General features: G+C 38.2%; 1 protein-coding gene across 1 annotated transcript in view; it reads right to left on the bottom strand.

Moving 5' to 3' along the window:
- ADAMTSL3 (ADAMTS-like 3) overlaps positions 1-17163 on the bottom strand; it is a gene marked incomplete at its 5' end in the record, with an annotated part of 101239 nt that overhangs the window by 47442 nt on the left and 36634 nt on the right. Inside the window, 7 exons of the mRNA XM_009586508.1 lie at positions 3022-3106; positions 4482-4629; positions 5472-5676; positions 9851-9901; positions 11516-11654; positions 14392-14503; positions 15484-15641. Of these exons, the coding sequence (XP_009584803.1) occupies positions 3022-3106; positions 4482-4629; positions 5472-5676; positions 9851-9901; positions 11516-11654; positions 14392-14503; positions 15484-15641 (898 nt within the window). The remainder of the gene's footprint in view (positions 1-3021; positions 3107-4481; positions 4630-5471; positions 5677-9850; positions 9902-11515; positions 11655-14391; positions 14504-15483; positions 15642-17163) is intronic.

The raw sequence follows: 17163 nt of genomic DNA, 5'->3' as shown, positions 1-17163 counted from the left end.
TAATTCTCTATCACCAAAGGCACAGTGGGGACATTTCTGTGAAAATTACTCAAACACAATGAGCAGCAACCTTTATGAGAGACACTGCATTTCACATTCAGCAAGTGCAACTCCACAAACCTAGTGATTACTTTTTAGCTCAGGTTGTTGAAAAAATGTATCAGCTTTAGAAAGCATTTTAGTTTTGTCCTAAGCCATGACATGGAAAGGCAGTTGAAGTGTCTATTTCTTTAACTTATGATTAACAAAAAAGATGCAAAAACCTTGCTGGAGCTTCTCTGCGAATCCCACTGTAACTAAGAAGGCTCGAGGGAAGAACGTTTAAAATAATGATTGGTATCAACTGTCATCACATTCCACAACTAAAAACTAAAAAGGTCAGACCTACATTTTTCTTGGCCTCACTTTAAGGGCAGTCATTTTTTATTTTGTTAATAATAAAAAAAAAGAAGCTTTTGAACATTCCCCCTCTATGTAAATTCAGGACACCAGCCGTGGTAGACCACAGCGGCAGAAGTATTTATCTTCCACAAGCTACTTTTGGCATATCCATCATTGTGGGTTCTAAAACACAGCTGCATTTATTCTCTTACTCATTATCACACTAAAATATCACACGAAAGCATAGAAAGACAGTTGTAATAAAAGGATGGACTAGAAGTTGAGACTTCATATTGTGGTTTAAGTTTGGATGACAAGAGAATAACTAAAATTAAAACTGATGGCATTTTACCAAGGAAATCATAAGCCTCCTGCTAGGCAGAGGTGGGCTATGAGTTATCACAGTGCCATGTGTAAATTATAGAAAACAAAGTTAAACAGATCCAAACCAGAGGGAAATCTTATAATTTACTCTGGGAAAAGTAACAAACTATTGTTACAGTTTCTTTTCAAATCTTAAACCCTGACCCAAAAATCTCACTCCAGCTAAAAGACAGGAGCTGTTAGGGCATGAGATTTAAAGCATCTAGGGAGAAATTGCTCTGTTTGCAAACCACTGTCCACACGACCAACAGGCGATCTGCAAAAAGGGATGAAGTCAGGGATCAGTTATTTCTCATTTCTCCTTACCTGCCAGCTTCCTTAGAAGAATAAAGTAAGAGCAGGTGGCAGCAGGAGACAGGTAAAAAGAAACTAAAGGGGAATCTGGCTGCAGCGTTACAGCTGGGTCCTAGGAGAGCCCAGAGTACCCAGACCAGGAAAGCATAGTGCCTCAGCAACACCTCCATAAAGAGAAGGATGGCAGAGAAGAGTCATCCGCAAGAGGTGGCTGGAAAAACCTTTTAGACTTAAATGAAGATGCTTCTAGAAAATGTGAAGGAAAAAGTCTTAGGACAGGATTAGGATCATGAATGAAAGATGAAGAAAATCTAGGTCTCCAGAGTAAGTGAAGAAGAAAAAAAATCCAGGAAACTGCAAAACTGCACAGCTGTGACAGGACATGCACTGAGAACTCCAACACATGGCTGCATTCACACTGTGAGGCTGCAGCCGAATACATCGGTCATGTCTAGGAAGGCATGAATAACTGCTTTCTTTGTAAGGACAAGGTACAAGGGAACCCATTACAAAGTTTCCAGCTCAGCTCTATTATATTCTAAATACACTCTGAACTAGCATGCTGTATTCCTGCCAGTCCTCCCTGCTTGTTCTGTCAGACTGCTGCTGAAGAATCCTAAAAACCTAGAGTCTACATTAGCTCACGCTTGTCACAGCATGATTTTGTAATGCTAGAGATCATTTTCTTTACAGCTTCATGCTGAATCCTCTTCAGAGGTGGCCTCATATCCCTTCATTCTGATACACTGACATTCAACAGGCACATTTGATTGCATCACCCCCTTTGAAAATCACACTTTATTTTTGTATCTTTGCTACTACCCTGCCTGAATTCAGGGCCACCAATTTGGAGAGTGAAATAACTGCTCACAGTAGGTTGACACTTGACTTGAGAGGCTAGAGCAGTGAAAAGTTTAAAGTACAGTCACCATAACTATGCAAACACCTGTTTGGCAAGAGGTTTCTTCTGTGAGTCAGTGCAGGTGTAAAGATTTTGTTACTCATGATCACACCTGTTGGGGCACGTGTGCCAAAAATCAGGAATAGCTGATGGAGGAAGAAAAGTAAGTTGTTATGGGGCACACTCTGCTCTCAGAGCAATATAAATCCGAAGTAACTTCAGTAAGCTCATCGAAATTATTTTAAACGAACATTACTACAAATGAGTGCAGAACTTGGCTAAGCACAACAGAATACTGTTCAAAATCTCTCATGAAAACCGTATAGAAAGTTAATACTTTCTAGAAAGCTATATACCATATATTGAATATATCAGATACACATATGCATGAAACGTACACAGGGGATACAAGCAATTGTATAGAAGCCCTAACATACAAGCGACAGGAACAAGTGCAGCTGAATTTAAGTCATGCTTTCATCCCCAGGACTTAAATATTGCGAGGCTTACCCCCATCAGCTTTTAAGGGGACTCACAAAATCCAGATGTTATTTCACACACACACACACACACGTGTAAAATATCACAACTTATCCCCATAGATTCAGCTAAGCTCAGAGATCAGCAGGTTTTTCTCACTTTCTTTATGCATTGGTCTCACCCCCCAAGGAAATCCTGGCAACCCTACAAAGTACCTCTTAATTTTTAATACAACCACTACATTCTTGAGGTAACAGCAATGACTGGGATAAAACTGAATTTATTTAATTTACATCTGCTGAAATGCTTCCACATGCATTAATCAGGGCTTAATTAGGCTGAATTAAGATCCCTTTGCATTGCTTGAATGATATAGGGACACTATAATAGAGTAGCTCTGTGTCATCCAGAACAGGAGCTCCAGAAGCAAAGCTATTGAGATGTAAAATTAGGAACAGCTCACAACACAACTCATCTCCGAAGGAGGGCCAACTGTCAAAGCAAACCGCATACCGACGGTCATTCCAGATCTGCAAAATATGCCGGAAATGTTTCTTCACTGTAAAAGACAATGTACTTACGTTGGCTCTTCTGCGACTGTTCTGGTCTCTTCCATTTCATGTGCCTGTTTAAACCACGGCAATTTTGCTTCCACAGGATTTTTTTCTGGTAGGGGTGGGGGGGGTGGGGAACCAAAACAAAAACATTCAGTAATTCCTCCAAAATCAAAGCAATATGTAGATGTTAGTATTATTCACCTTAGCACTTCACACTTTACATTGCCTATTGATCTAATGTTTTTGAATAAAGATATCCTGGATAATAAACCATAATTTACTAGAAAATTTCTTCATGATGTTTGAGCTGCTTGAGTTCTGACACCCCTTTTTAGTGAGAGGGTACCAGTAATCCAATTTCCATTCCTGTTTAATCTTTTACTTCCTTCCCACATCTTCCCCAAATGCAGGCAGTTTCTAGTAGATTGTAGCTTACATCTCAGTGTAATGGATTATCGTAATAACTTAAGTTTTTATATATATATTTTGCTGAGTTAGCTAGCTTTCCCAAAATTGGAAATTAATTTTAAAAGTAACACTACCTTCTTTTATCTGTCTATACATCCTACACTTCTGTGATGGTTTTCCTTGGAGTACTGTAAGTCAATTGAGGATCTGCACCTCCAAACTTAAGTAAAACCCCAGAAGCAGCTTCTTAAAATTTCAGTGAAGTTTCTACTTCATGGTTTAACCCTGAATAGTTTTCTGCTTGAAGAATTCTCTAGAGTCTGAAAACACTCTGAAGAGAAACATAGGGTTGTCTACAGAGAGTTTTCACTTTTTTTATGTAAATCTTTATGGTGAGTTGTGAAGGTCTGAAATACAGCCTTTCAAATAAAAATAATGAAAGAATGGAAGTAGCACCCACTAAAATTTTCTGGGCCCAGAGGGTCAGAAATGAGCAAGGGACAAGATATACTAGTTTCCCCTCTCATCTTTGTCTTTTCTTTTCACCTTCCCACCTACTGTTTTAAACCTTACCAACTCTTTCAGAGAGTATTTGTCACATTACATCATTGTTACAGACCTTTTAAATATGCAGGAATGGAGAAGAGAGAAGGAAACCGGTTTGATTATAACTTAATGAACTGATGAGGCCAACTGAGAATGTTGACACATTTAATGAGATGCAAACGAACAAGATCCCAGGTGATATATATAGGGTATCATTCGCATTTCAAGTATTACTGAACAACTCCTCCTCCACATGTTGAACTCATTAATTCTGGTTTTCCCAATTTGACCAGGCTGTATAGATTTAGTTAGCATGTTCACCTCATGACAGTCTGGCCGCATTATCAGCAAAAAAATATCAGCAGGGCACTTTTCCTAGCACCAATAATTAAAATGTTTGTTTCTGCCAAGACTGAAATAAGTCCTAGTAAATTCCAGCTTCTGGCATTTCTGAAAAAGGTTACCAGGGGCTTTTAATTCTCCTAACAAAAATGTAAAACAATAACAGACCCAGACAAAATTCCAGTTACCTTTTGGCTTGTAACATGGTATTGGCACGATGCACTCTTCTTTTATGTGTAATTTAAGTTGTGGATTACAGCCACCGACATGCTGCCCACGGTGGTCAATACACAGCACTACTCGGTAACGCAAGCCTCGGCCACAGGTCACTGTGCACTGCAGGAGACAATGCAACCATCTCACACTGTTTCTTTTCTATTATATTTATAAATCCTGCTAAAAAGCAAGGTAGAAGTACTGATGATGTGTTCACTAAAGTTTTTCCACAATCAATCAAGTATCAGAGACGTATGAATTTGTCCCTGCATTGCTAGGTGAATAAAGAAAAGGTTGATGCTGGAAAAAATGTCTAAGTTTCGGGAATGCAAGTGATTTCTCGGGGTTCTGTAAAGCTTATCTGATTGGCAACAGTCTGAAACAGAGGTGGCTATGTACTGAGAATATGCTCTCTCACAGTGGTCATTTTCTGTTAAAGCTGGGTCAGACGTGCTGCAAGAACAGTTTCTTCACTATATGTCAGTGATGTCATTTGGATGAACTAAGGAATTATAGAAGTGTTGAGCTATCTGACTGTATCAGATAACTAGAGCCAAGATAAGTTGGCTTTATGTTCTTGTTACTATAATGAAAGGTAAGAATGCTGGAAAATCACCCTTGCAGACATGTTAGCCCCTAGACAGACATGCCTTTAGCTATTATATGCAGTGAAATATTACATTTATCAAGAACTGAGAGACAAACGACTTCATTGCAAAGGAGCCTGACCTCTGGCTCTAATTTCTCCTCCGTGTAAAGCAGGAATTCAACAGACATAAATAATTCTTTATGCATTTTTCTCCATACAGACATGTTAACATGCGCAAACTTCTCCTAGCAAGCACTATGAATTATGCTTGCAGGGCTATATTTTTCTAATAGCCCTGTGCTCACAAATACATGGTAACACATGGCTTTCTTTAGAAAACAAGAATAAAGGTCCAAATTACTTTTCAACTTACTTGAGACCATTCCATTGCCACCCATTTAGGACAATCAAACAGATTGCAGGTTTGAATGACTTTGGGTTTAGGGGCATACATGCATTTCCATTCTTCCACTTGCAGTATCTCTCCATGAATGGTCTCCTCCACACACACAAAACTTCTCCTCTGAATACCACCTCCACAGGATACTGAACATGCAGTCCAAGGGTTATGTTCCCACCTGGAAAAAGAACTCATATATATTAAAAATAAGGCTATTTTTTATTCCACTAACCTCTATTAAAAGTGCAAAATACTGAACCCAACCAGTGTCACTAAAACCCACTGATAGTTTGGTTGCTGGATTCTTACCACACACTGAATATAAATACATTGAATTACAGAGCTACCTTGCATTATTCCAGCCTTAAATTCATGAGCAAAAAGAGAAGAAAAATAGAACTGTAAATTTAAGCACATTTCCCAAAATAACTGAAAATCTTATTCTCATACATGAGTTAAAGACCCTAAATATACTGGAGTTCGATTACTGGAATGATTTTACTTGCAAATAGTCTAAATCATCTAAATAGAATATTTTTCACAGTTAGTTTACATGGTCACATATACTCTTATTACCATTGTCAGAGACCGAGAAGCATTTGTACTTGAGATTATATGAACTCCAAAGACAAAGACAGATCTGGTTGTGCTGACTGAGGGTGTTATTACCCACAGTTGTGCATCACTGCCCACATTATGCAGACTATCCTTAAAAAATCTGGTCATGAAAGAATTTTTATGGGAACTCTAACGCTTGCTTTGGGTAAACCCAGCCATTTCATTTCAAACTATCTTCATCCATAAGGACTGTGAACAAATTAAATTGTGACAGGTACCATTTGGCTGGTCATCACTGCAGTTCTGCAAGAGTTTTCCACCCTCATTAAAATGCCATTGAACGACACTTTCCAACTTGCTTCAAGCAAAAGGCAGCTGCTCATCCATTTCAGCTGCTTCGGCTAACCTAGCTGATTTCTCCTGAAGCAGGGCGATGTACAGATTATGGAAAACTTACACAGCCCTGTCAACCAGCAGAGCTGTGGGGTAGTAGCCTCCAACAGAAGGATGATAAACAATCTGCTGGGAGGGAATGTCTTCAAAATGGACGTCTATCTACAAACTTAGACCTAACTACAATAAAGATGGAAATCGCTGCACCACCCAAAGTAAGAACTACATGGAGGTTTTTAGGTTTACAAACTCCATTTCATTTATCTCTTGGTCTTAGCATGAATGTACATTTAAGCAATCACTCCTCAACAAAAACTAACTTCAATTATGTCCTGCTCCTGTCACGTTTAGAGATAACAAGCTTCTATCATAGCATTTGTCTATAGGTTCCACTGACCCCCACTCAGTTTTTCCTCACCCTTCACCTCCTATCTCTTGCTTGCTTTCCACCACCCACCCAAATCAAAGCTAAGCCCTGGGAAATGATTGAGTCCTGCAGCACATCTTATGGTTCATCAATGTCTTGTTCGTTTAAAACTTATTCCTATTACAACTGTAGAGGCTCAGAAAGGATCCTGAAAAAAATTATATCCATTATGAACAATGGACTCAGCAAGTACTACAATATCCCACTAAAATCAATTCATCAAGAGTAACTTAGCTATCATAAAGGAAGTCAGTCTCAGAGTAGATGAAGCAAAGGCCTATAAATCAAAGGTAAATTTAAGTCATTACTACCCACTTTCTGTGATACAGCAGGTAAATCGAGGACACTTCCTATTTTAAGCAATTAATTAAACTGCTTACAAAAAACATATTAATCATGCTTAAGCTCAACAGAAGAACCAGTATAAAACACAGCAAGCCACAGAACATTAACCATAGAGTATATACTCAAAAGCATTCAGAATAAAGCTGTATGCCCAGATACTGATATCATACCACAAGTACAAAATACATTTGAAGAGCAACAGTTACACTTTTATTTGACTTAAATGAACGGCCAGCGTTAACTCATTTTCTTTAAAAAAAGTCAGGAACTAAAGAGCAATTAACTGTACAATGAATTAGCAGCTCATGGATTTCTATATACAAGGTTCACTGTGCTATATGTAATACTAGCCTCACAGTGTTTATAGCATGAAGTTTTATAGTTGTTTTTCTTTATCTCATCAGTTTCGAACACACTCCAGATCCCATACTCCCATAAGCATTTTCAAGATGGAGTGAGGTCCATGGCTACTGGGGAAAAGGGGGGTCTTGGGCAAGCAGTCAAGGAGATACTTTCCAGAACCCACAGCTGTCAAGGGATCCTCAACAGTCCAACAAGTCTGAAATAAATGGAGGCATTCCAAAAGCTTTAAAATAAAATTTTCATCCTGGGAAATTTTTCTATTTATTTCAAAAGAATTCTCCATCTGTAAAAATATTTCAGTGGGGCATTTACAACTCTAGCCACAGGAGAACTCTTTCAAGATCTTGTGGTGTGCACCATGACTTTCCCACAACTTCCTCGTGTGAATGGGAAAGTAGCGGTAAATGTCACAGGACTGCAAAGCAGCCCTCCACATGGCCTTCGTGTTATGTAGGAGGTGTGATGTGTGACTGCTGGTCAAGGTGAAGGAGTCTCTACAGCTTTGCTCAAGCATATCTACAGTGCTTTGGTTTTCTGCCTGCTTTGCAAGAGCAGTCTTGGGTTAGCATGTAAGAAACAGGTAAGAAAAGAAAAAGCAAAAAGAAAAGGTGGAAGAAGCCCCAGCAGAACTGGCACAGATTAATGCATTGCAGTTACCTTACAGGCAACAGCACAGAGGAAGATACATCCTGCTACACTGAAGCAAGACTTGCATCCACGCTGGACCAGATTCACCTCATGATGCAGGTATACAAACTCGCCCTTTCAGCTGCTGTTTTCTTTCAGAAATTCCAGCAAGAAAAGGTGCTTTTACATCTTCATTGTGTTTCTTTATGCGCCCTCCCAGCAGAACACAGCCCTGTTTCCTCTCTCTCCTTCCTGCTGGCACCAACTCTGAGCCCTGCTTGGCCATCTGCTATCTTACAGTTCTTACTCCTGAGCATCACCCAGGAAGACCATGATACCTTCTGACAGGACACACTGAGGTGTCGAAACAAGGTGGGCCTTTGTCTGTAGTTCTCAGCGTTTGAAACAAGAGAACCTGCCTACAGCTTTATCGCAGACATAATCTATCTCACCACAGTGTCATGCAAACGTGCTGAGCACAGTAGAGCACAGAAAGGGGGATTAAATTTCTCTTCCAACTGGTCTCCAAGCCCTGAGCAGTTCAGAAGATGAAATACTCATGTAAATAAATTGTGCTGAGTTCCAGAGGAGATCTGAAGTACAAAGGAATTGGCAGAAGAAATGGAAGGGGAGAGACAAAGAATATAACTATGGAACTTTACAGGATAAAGCTGTAGAGGAAAAAAATAATCTCAATCTGTGTATGAAAGCCAAAGTACATCACAGGACAGCAGATCCACAACAAGCGTAAATTGCTACAGAAATAAACTATGACATTTACATCAGCTGTAATCAGTAGCTCCACTGAGCCGTGCAAGTCTATGATTTCATTCTTATTACTTCACATCTTTACTTCTTTAGAAAAATACACATTATTCATTTCATGACATAATAAAGCAGAGGTTCAACTCAGATAAACATGTATCTAACTCCACCAATTATAATTTTTTACATTAACGCCAGTAAATCTGGCTCAATACTTTTTAGTCCTAGCATTCTTTACAAAACATCTAAGCCTTCCAGAGAAGTTTTACATTCTTGTGATTGATTCAGGTGAAAAAAAAAAAAAAAAAAGGCAACAAACCGTGGCTCTGTTCGCTTAATTTTAGGCAATAGATATTCAGACAACTCAGTATCTTTAAAGTGACATGTCAGCCTTGATGTCAATAAATAGAGTGTAGGTCTAAAGAAGAGCAGAAGAATTAGACCTCTCAAGGGAAAAAGAATTTCTAGAGTCCTGTGACATAGGGAGACCTGTTCTATAAAAGAATATATTCATTGCATACATCTTCAAAATAAAAACCTTTCAAGACAAGAATTCATACATGCATTTTAAAGGAGATGCTCTTCTCAGCACTACAGAGCAAGCGGAACAACTTAGGGGAACAACTCTTTATTCTAAAGTCTTCCACATTGATATTTTCAAGAAGAGCATATTAAGCTCTCACTGTTAAGCTAATCATCCAGAGCACACTGAAATAAATCACAAGCGTTAAAAATGTGTACAGGATTGTTATAAACTTGCTCTCTTGTACAGCAAAAAAATCAGATTGTGTTCCATGATCTTAGTACTCAAATAGTGTATTTGCAGTGAAAATTGTGCTAATGCTGACACATATGCTATCCTGATTATACATACCGAGGAAGTGGCTGGAAGTGATCATAGGGCATGATTTCTTTAAATCCATCACTGTCAACAAAATAAATACTGCATCATTATTTCTCATACCTGAGACTGCACATCAAGTACATACTTTTACGTGATCATGCTTAAAGTAAGAAATTCCCAATGTGAAATGAGGGAATCTTACATTCATTACACATTACCCTTGTAGCAAACAATGACTTGTATAATCTTACCACTTCTGCACAGATAGTGATCTATTCACCATACAGTTCTCCACTTCATACCATAAAAAAAAAAAAAATTAAATGAACAAGCCTTTGGCAGAGAAATTTATTATCAGTGATCTTTTAGGTCTGTGCTACTTTATTAACAAGAAAATATTTACATACTTACATCTGTAACAAAGACCGCTGAGGAACATGAGTGGCAGTGAAATAAATGCATCACAGGAGTAATCGTACATAGCTCCTGAATGGTGCTTAGGACCCTTCTAGAGCTGCTTATTTGAACTGCGCAGCATAAAGTAGGCATAAAGCCTTACTTCCAATACTGAGAAATATGGTATTATATTCAGTAGTACTTCCCTTTTTCTGTCTGTATAAGCTAAAATTGCAAGGAAAAAGATAATTACGTTTTCTTTCCCTAATTTTCTCATTCCAGCTTTGTAACATTGCACCCATTGCCATTAAGCATTATTGAAGTCTTACCATTCCATATAGTGATTAACTTTCCAGGAAAAAAACTTGAGAGTGTGCACATCTATAACTGTTAGAGGTCACTATCAACGATTATGCTCAACAGGAATGAAAGGAAATGGACAGTTTAGCTATAGGAAATGAAATCCATTGAGAGTGTTTCCTTTTCTTCTTGCATATAACTCTAGCTCGGCCAGCTGGCATATTAATGTGAGGTTCTGGGACTTGATACTGTGATGTTATTTTAAGATTCTTTAGCGCAGCCAGGAAACCTCACCAGACAATCCAAAAGTTAGTTTGAAATACTGTAGTGCAATTCAATACAATTTATGTATTCTATAGCCTTTATAATTTGGCAATAATATTCTGTGGTATTTGTACCACAAGTATATTTACTTTGAATGGGGTTTTTTTTGGTTTTTTGTTTTTTGGGGGATTTTTTTTATAATTCTTAGTGTAAAAAAACCAAAGAAACTCCCCAAACTTTAATAATTAAGTGTCAACTCCACAGTACAAATGAAGAATGAAACTTTTACGGTAGGCAGATGAATAAACCAAGTTAAACCATGTGCAAAACTTGTACGCTGGCTGAGAACTGGAGCTACTGTCTGCCTAATGAGAAATCTTGAATGGCAGCATGAATAAATCCAGAAGCAGGCAAACAATCTGTCCTCACACAACGTCACAAAATCCTTGTACTAGAGCTGTACCACTCAGCAAAAGACAAAGTAGAATTAGCCCTTGAATAGACAAATTGATATTTACAATATGTCTGTATAAAGCAAAGTCTCCTATTCTGCAACACTGAAGAAGTGCCACATATGTATTGGCAGCAGTGCCAGACATCAGCCTTTAACGCGTGCAATAATCAACCAAGATTAAGTAGCCTTAAAGATGAAAAGGACAGAAATTAAGTAAATATGATTGCTTGTTCCTTAGTAACTGACCATACCACACACTTAAATTTATTTGTCATACAAACCTAGAAGGGCAGGGATCCATGTTGCATTCTTTTAGCTTGGGCTTTGGTTTCTTATTTTCTGGATAGTAGTGACAATAATGGTCGGGAACAACACGCTTCAGACGAATATCCATGCATTCAGCTGAATTAAGCTGATAACCTAATGCAGAGCAAAGTTAAATTTTGGTAATGGACATAAATTAAAGCAGCCTTCCTTATCTCCCCCGCTAAATAATGTGCTGCCCATTGAATTAATTTCCTGTGTTACTCTTCTTTGGTTTGCTTTTAAACAAGGAAACACTGCACAGGAACATGCAGGACCAGATCTTCATTTAAGGCAATTCAGCATAACAGTTATGTTAACCTATCGTAACACTAGATGAGACTTTGGCACACTATTCTAATAATATTCTAAGTATAAGAGTAAAAGCATACATATTTTTATGTGATGCAGGAATACATGTACTGGAGCAGCTCACCTGTCAGAGGCAACCCTACAAAGTCATACGGTTCTACTACGCGTTTTTATAACTGCCCTCCCCCAGGGAGGAGTTACGTGTATGTTAGAGAGCTACATTACACAGTCATGCATGCTAAAAAAAATAAATACTTAAAACAGAAAGCCAGAGGAATTGAAGATGAGATCCAAAAACATTGCTAAGTTAAACTGTCAAAAACCAAGAAATAGTTTCAAGAAATTCCTAGCTGAAGAGCCAACAAAAGAAAACTTGAAGTAACTACTTGGTGAAGGGGAAAAAAAAAAAAAAATCTGTGTGGAGACTGGTTACAAGAAGGGATCTGAGTTTTATAAACCACTAGGTTGCTTTTTTGGCTAAGAAAAAAAAGACTCATTCAAAAGAGCTGACTTGGACTTAAACTGAGGAGAGGAGGAGGATGTTCTGGTATGTGCAAAGAAAAAAAAGTTTGAAACCACAAGAATTAAAATCCAAATAGAGTCAATAAACTAAAAGCACAAGTCCCAGTGTCTACTGAAAATGCTAAGTATCATATATCAATGGCTTCACTTATGTGTCTCTTGGCTAATTCAAAGTGTCATCATGCATGAGAGTGATAACCATAAAGAAAAACTAAGCAGTTCCAGTGCTCAAAGCATGTATGTTCCAGTTCTTGTAAGTACTGAAAGGACTCAGAAGATATGCCACTTGCAAACAAGATAAACACAATTTTTAAACTTTCTTGCTCATCCAGCTTGACTGTGCTTTCTGAGATGCCCGTCACACTCCCCCTTCCCACACATGGAGATTACAGAATTAAATGTAGAAGCAGGATCCAAGTGAGGAATGGTGGTGCACTGATTCCAAGTCTCTGTTGTGAGGAACTTTTTCTTTTACTGCCAGTAAAAGATGCCAAACAGACAATCTGGATACTAAAGCTGCTTTAAGATAACAGGTTAAAGCCAGGCAGCTGTAACACAACTTCCCTGCATGCCTCAGTAATATGCCATTCTTAATGCTACTACTTTCATGGGTAAGCAAGTAGCTTAGTTTCTGTGCTTCTTCAGTTACTGGCCTCTCTCAGGATTGCCACCAAGAACGTCAAGCCCTGTTGATAAAGGTACCAGTTTCATATTATACAAATGCAGCTACAAAGTAGGGCATTGAAAACCCTGGCTAATTTCAAAGAGATTGATGTGTAGCTATTGTTTTCAAACCATAACACCTGTTTGAATCAGGCTGGATTTGAGGCAATAACTTTGAAGGTAAATAAGTCCCCTGAGTTATCCAGTGTTTACATGCACTCCTCAAAAATAACTGCGATGCTTTACACTTCTTCCCTTGTCAGATAGGTTAGGGAAAAATTCATAAACACAGTGCAATGGAATCATCAGAGGATATGTATTGCCACTCACAATTCCAGCAAGAATCACAATTTATGAGGCTGAGTATCTTGCAAGACACAATAGTTTCCTGTGGGACTATATATTATACACATATATTGTCTGCATTTCAGATTAAAGTGAGCTGCAAGTGCCAAAACGGATGGTCCATCAAAAGATCCCCAGACTCTGCGTTTGCTTTAAACATCTTTCACTCTCTCTACTCATGTCGCAAGTAACTATTTAAACCGTTATTTGTACTCTCCAAGAAAATCACTACACCAGTATCACTAGTATCCCAGTCTGTTTTTCAGGTGACCTGATGCTAGCTGAACTGAAATAGCTATCTACGATGTCAAACACTCCTCCTACCCTGAGGTCACGTTTTTTGCAGAACCAGACGTGACAAGCAGTGGGTTGGGCTGGATGAGCAGTAGCAGAGCTGACCTGCACTTCATCTAACCATTGTATAAGCTGTAGCGTTTAAACCAGGAGTAGACACTACGGCACACTACCTGCTGCTCTAACTACCATCAGGGCTAAGTGTCTAAGATCAGACAGCTAAAGGTATTGATAGTAGCTGTTCTTTACATTCTATTTACTTATTCTGCTTTCTGTGTAACTAATTTCTAAACTGTGTTCTAAAACTCTCCCTCGTGTCTACTACTGTGGCCAGAAATACCTTCTTCCTTCATCGCTTGATTATCCTTATTTTAAAATCTTATTGTATTTCTTTGCTTACTTTCCTGAAATATCCTTTGTGAATTGTCATTTTCCACTTTGAATGTCATATCTTTATTTCTTAGTCAAAGTTCTTACTCAAAGGATAATTCCTTATGGAAGAACATGACTTCCAGTAATATAAGGTATAAAAAAACCCTATGCCTATACTAACTTAACCAACCAACTTACCTGCTACACTATCATTTACTTTTCTGAAGAACCACCAGTGTGCAAAGAAACACAAATATTTAATCAATAAAAATGCAGAACGAAGGTTGTAAATCAGCCACTTTTAGTCTTCAGCTGTAAACACTCCTGAAGAACTGCCGTTACTTACCTCCTCCACACGACACTGTGCAGGGGAAGAACTCTGTTTGTCTCCACTGATGACTGATGGGTTGATAGAAAAAGAACTGAACCACACTCTCTTTTGATCCAGAGTACCTGGTCTGAAGAAATTTCCATTACAACACATGTGTATACTGTACTTCACTGTTCATGTCATTTCAAAACATAATTCATATACAATAGCAGTGCAGAGAGTAATATGATAACAGGCATAAAGCCGCTAGAAAGTCTAGAGTAACAATTAAATTTATGTTTCAATAGTCAAACACTTGTATGTTGCTTTGTTTTTCAAATTATTCAAGGTACTAACGTGACTACTTGATTATCTATCCTTGATTGGCAAAGTTCCTAACTTCTGTCTTATCTTTGTTAGCAAAATTTTAAAAATTTGCTGGAGAGGGAAATCTATAATTGATCTAAGCACACTGATTCATATTCAGGCAAGTCTAACATGTGATATTGGAGATGCAAAATAAAAACTGCTGGAAGTCTATTTCTACAGCATGGCAGATAAAGCCAAGTGGTGTGATAATACTGAAACACCTGTCATTTCTGATGGAAAACTGTATGACTATCTTCCTTTGGCAGTCAAATATTGATATGTTTCTACACACACATATCTGCATGTATGATGCTAGCCATCAGTATGTGGTCTGGGTAGAAGAGAAACTTAAAAGGATTAGAAATAGGTCAGTAGCTGGATTAGCAATGTCTAAGGGAGATTCTAGGACACTGCTGGAAGCAATGCTCTGATTCAGTAGGTGGCAGTCTTCAATTGGATTAACACCAAGCCACTGCACAGGATTGCACTGTTATTCTTTCAGTAATATTTAAAACAAAAGTCCTGGCCATTTTTACCATTGAATATCCGGCGATACTTTCCACCACAGGAAAGACATTAACCTCGTAACATTTTAATTTGTTTGGATATACTTAGTATAAATTATCTCTGGACTGTAATTAGGATTCCTTATTTGCTAGCTAAAAGATTTTGTCATATTGCTACAACTTGATGGACAGCCACCTACTCTGTTCACATACTTGCAATATCTTTGTAGATTTGTACATACACACATCCCACCTTGATAATGAAATCTGCTCCAAGAGGTCCCTGGATCTTTATGATTTCCCTGTCTGTACTCTTCTGAAATTCAACAGTTGTATTTTCTATGACAAATGTTCCAGGAGCGTTGAAATTGTGCTCTCCCTTGTCTCCTTGTAGTGTCTTTGACTCTATAACTAAAGAAGAAACATGCAATTAGTAAACTTAAACAGGATATTTTGTATTTTCAAGAAAGTCAGAAAGTAATGTTTACAACTTTGCCTTGCAAGTATCAGCCATATATGTGCATTAAAAAACCACACAAAATATCTGTGAGAATATCAGCTGCTTCAGATTATAGGCTGATGTATAATTGCATGACATGTCAGCACAGGAATATCTGCCTGAACACACTATTCTTCATGCCAGAAGCACTTCTGAGACTGTTTTTCCTACACCAAGTACTCTATATAGTTATAAAGCTAGGATAAGCTGAAAGAAACTTAAAACAGACAGAATCAATACACAGAAAAATAACTCATACTTCCATGCAACTCAAAAGCCTAGCAATTTCAGCAATCAGTCTCCAGAGAAGCCTGAATGGTGTCAAACTCACCAAACACTCACCTCAATACTTGTATCACTCTACCCATTCCAGAGGTCATTAACTCAACTTTGAATATTTCTCATGTGAGCAAAAAGCACGGCCAGGAGGTGGGTAGCTGCAGCACTGCCGGAGGGATGTCCCTTTCTCAGAACAGGTGGTGATGAAAACCCTTTTTGAGCAGTACTGCACTCCTTGGAAACAGATTAAACTAACAGCCCACAACCTCCAGAATCAAATGGAGCATTTTAGGATTGATTCACTTCCAGCAAACTGCCTGAACTATAAGTGGACAAAGCTAAAGGAAGATATTCATAATGAAGGTAGAATTCTGGGCTCTGCATAACGCAGCATATAGGCACAGCAAGATGCATGACTTGAAATACACTGGTCTGGTTACAATCTATCAGAGCACTGCATAAGAAAGGCATGAATCCCAGATGAGCTCAAGGCTAGCTAAAAGGAACCTTTTGACAAGCTATAAATACCCTCTTTCTCCAACTACTTTCCTTTTTTGGTACTTTAAACAGAGTTACCTAATTCAGGCGAGATAACTTAAGTTAAGAGCATCTGGTTTTACCTGCACTGAAAACATACTCTGAATGCTGCAGTCCACCATCACTGTTTTCTTCCTTAAGATCTTATAAAATACAAATGCATTCTGGAGCATACCCAACAAAGAGAGTGAAGAAATTCTAGAAGAAATTAAGTTCCTTGAAAAGGTACCAACATTATCCCAAGGTTCTAAGCATTAGGTTCCACTATGCTTATAGGTATAACAAAGATCACATACATGGCTGGAAGAAAGTTTAAGGAAGGATATGTTTCTAGAAAATGAATCTATATTAATCATAGGGTAGGAATCTAGTGGTGAATCAAATGTACTTTGTCAAAGAGAAAAAAATAAATCTCTGGGAATCAAAATGCCCCACTGTCCAATGCATTTCCGTTAAGAACATATAGATATAAACAAATCACAGAAAAAAAGCAACACGTATTTAGACGATTACTACATACTTTTGTCTGTTACATGTATGAAAGTTTTCTTTCCTGATTGCATTAGAAAATAACCTTTCAAATATCCGGAACTCAGCATTCTTGGATTAAGCTTCTGC

The sequence above is a fragment of the Fulmarus glacialis genome, unplaced genomic scaffold, assembly GCF_000690835.1.
Source record: "Fulmarus glacialis isolate BGI_N327 unplaced genomic scaffold, ASM69083v1 scaffold9471, whole genome shotgun sequence".
Lineage (NCBI taxonomy): Eukaryota > Metazoa > Chordata > Aves > Procellariiformes > Procellariidae > Fulmarus > Fulmarus glacialis.
Note: the sequence above shows the minus strand (reverse complement) of the source record. Positions and strands in the feature narration are given on the sequence as shown.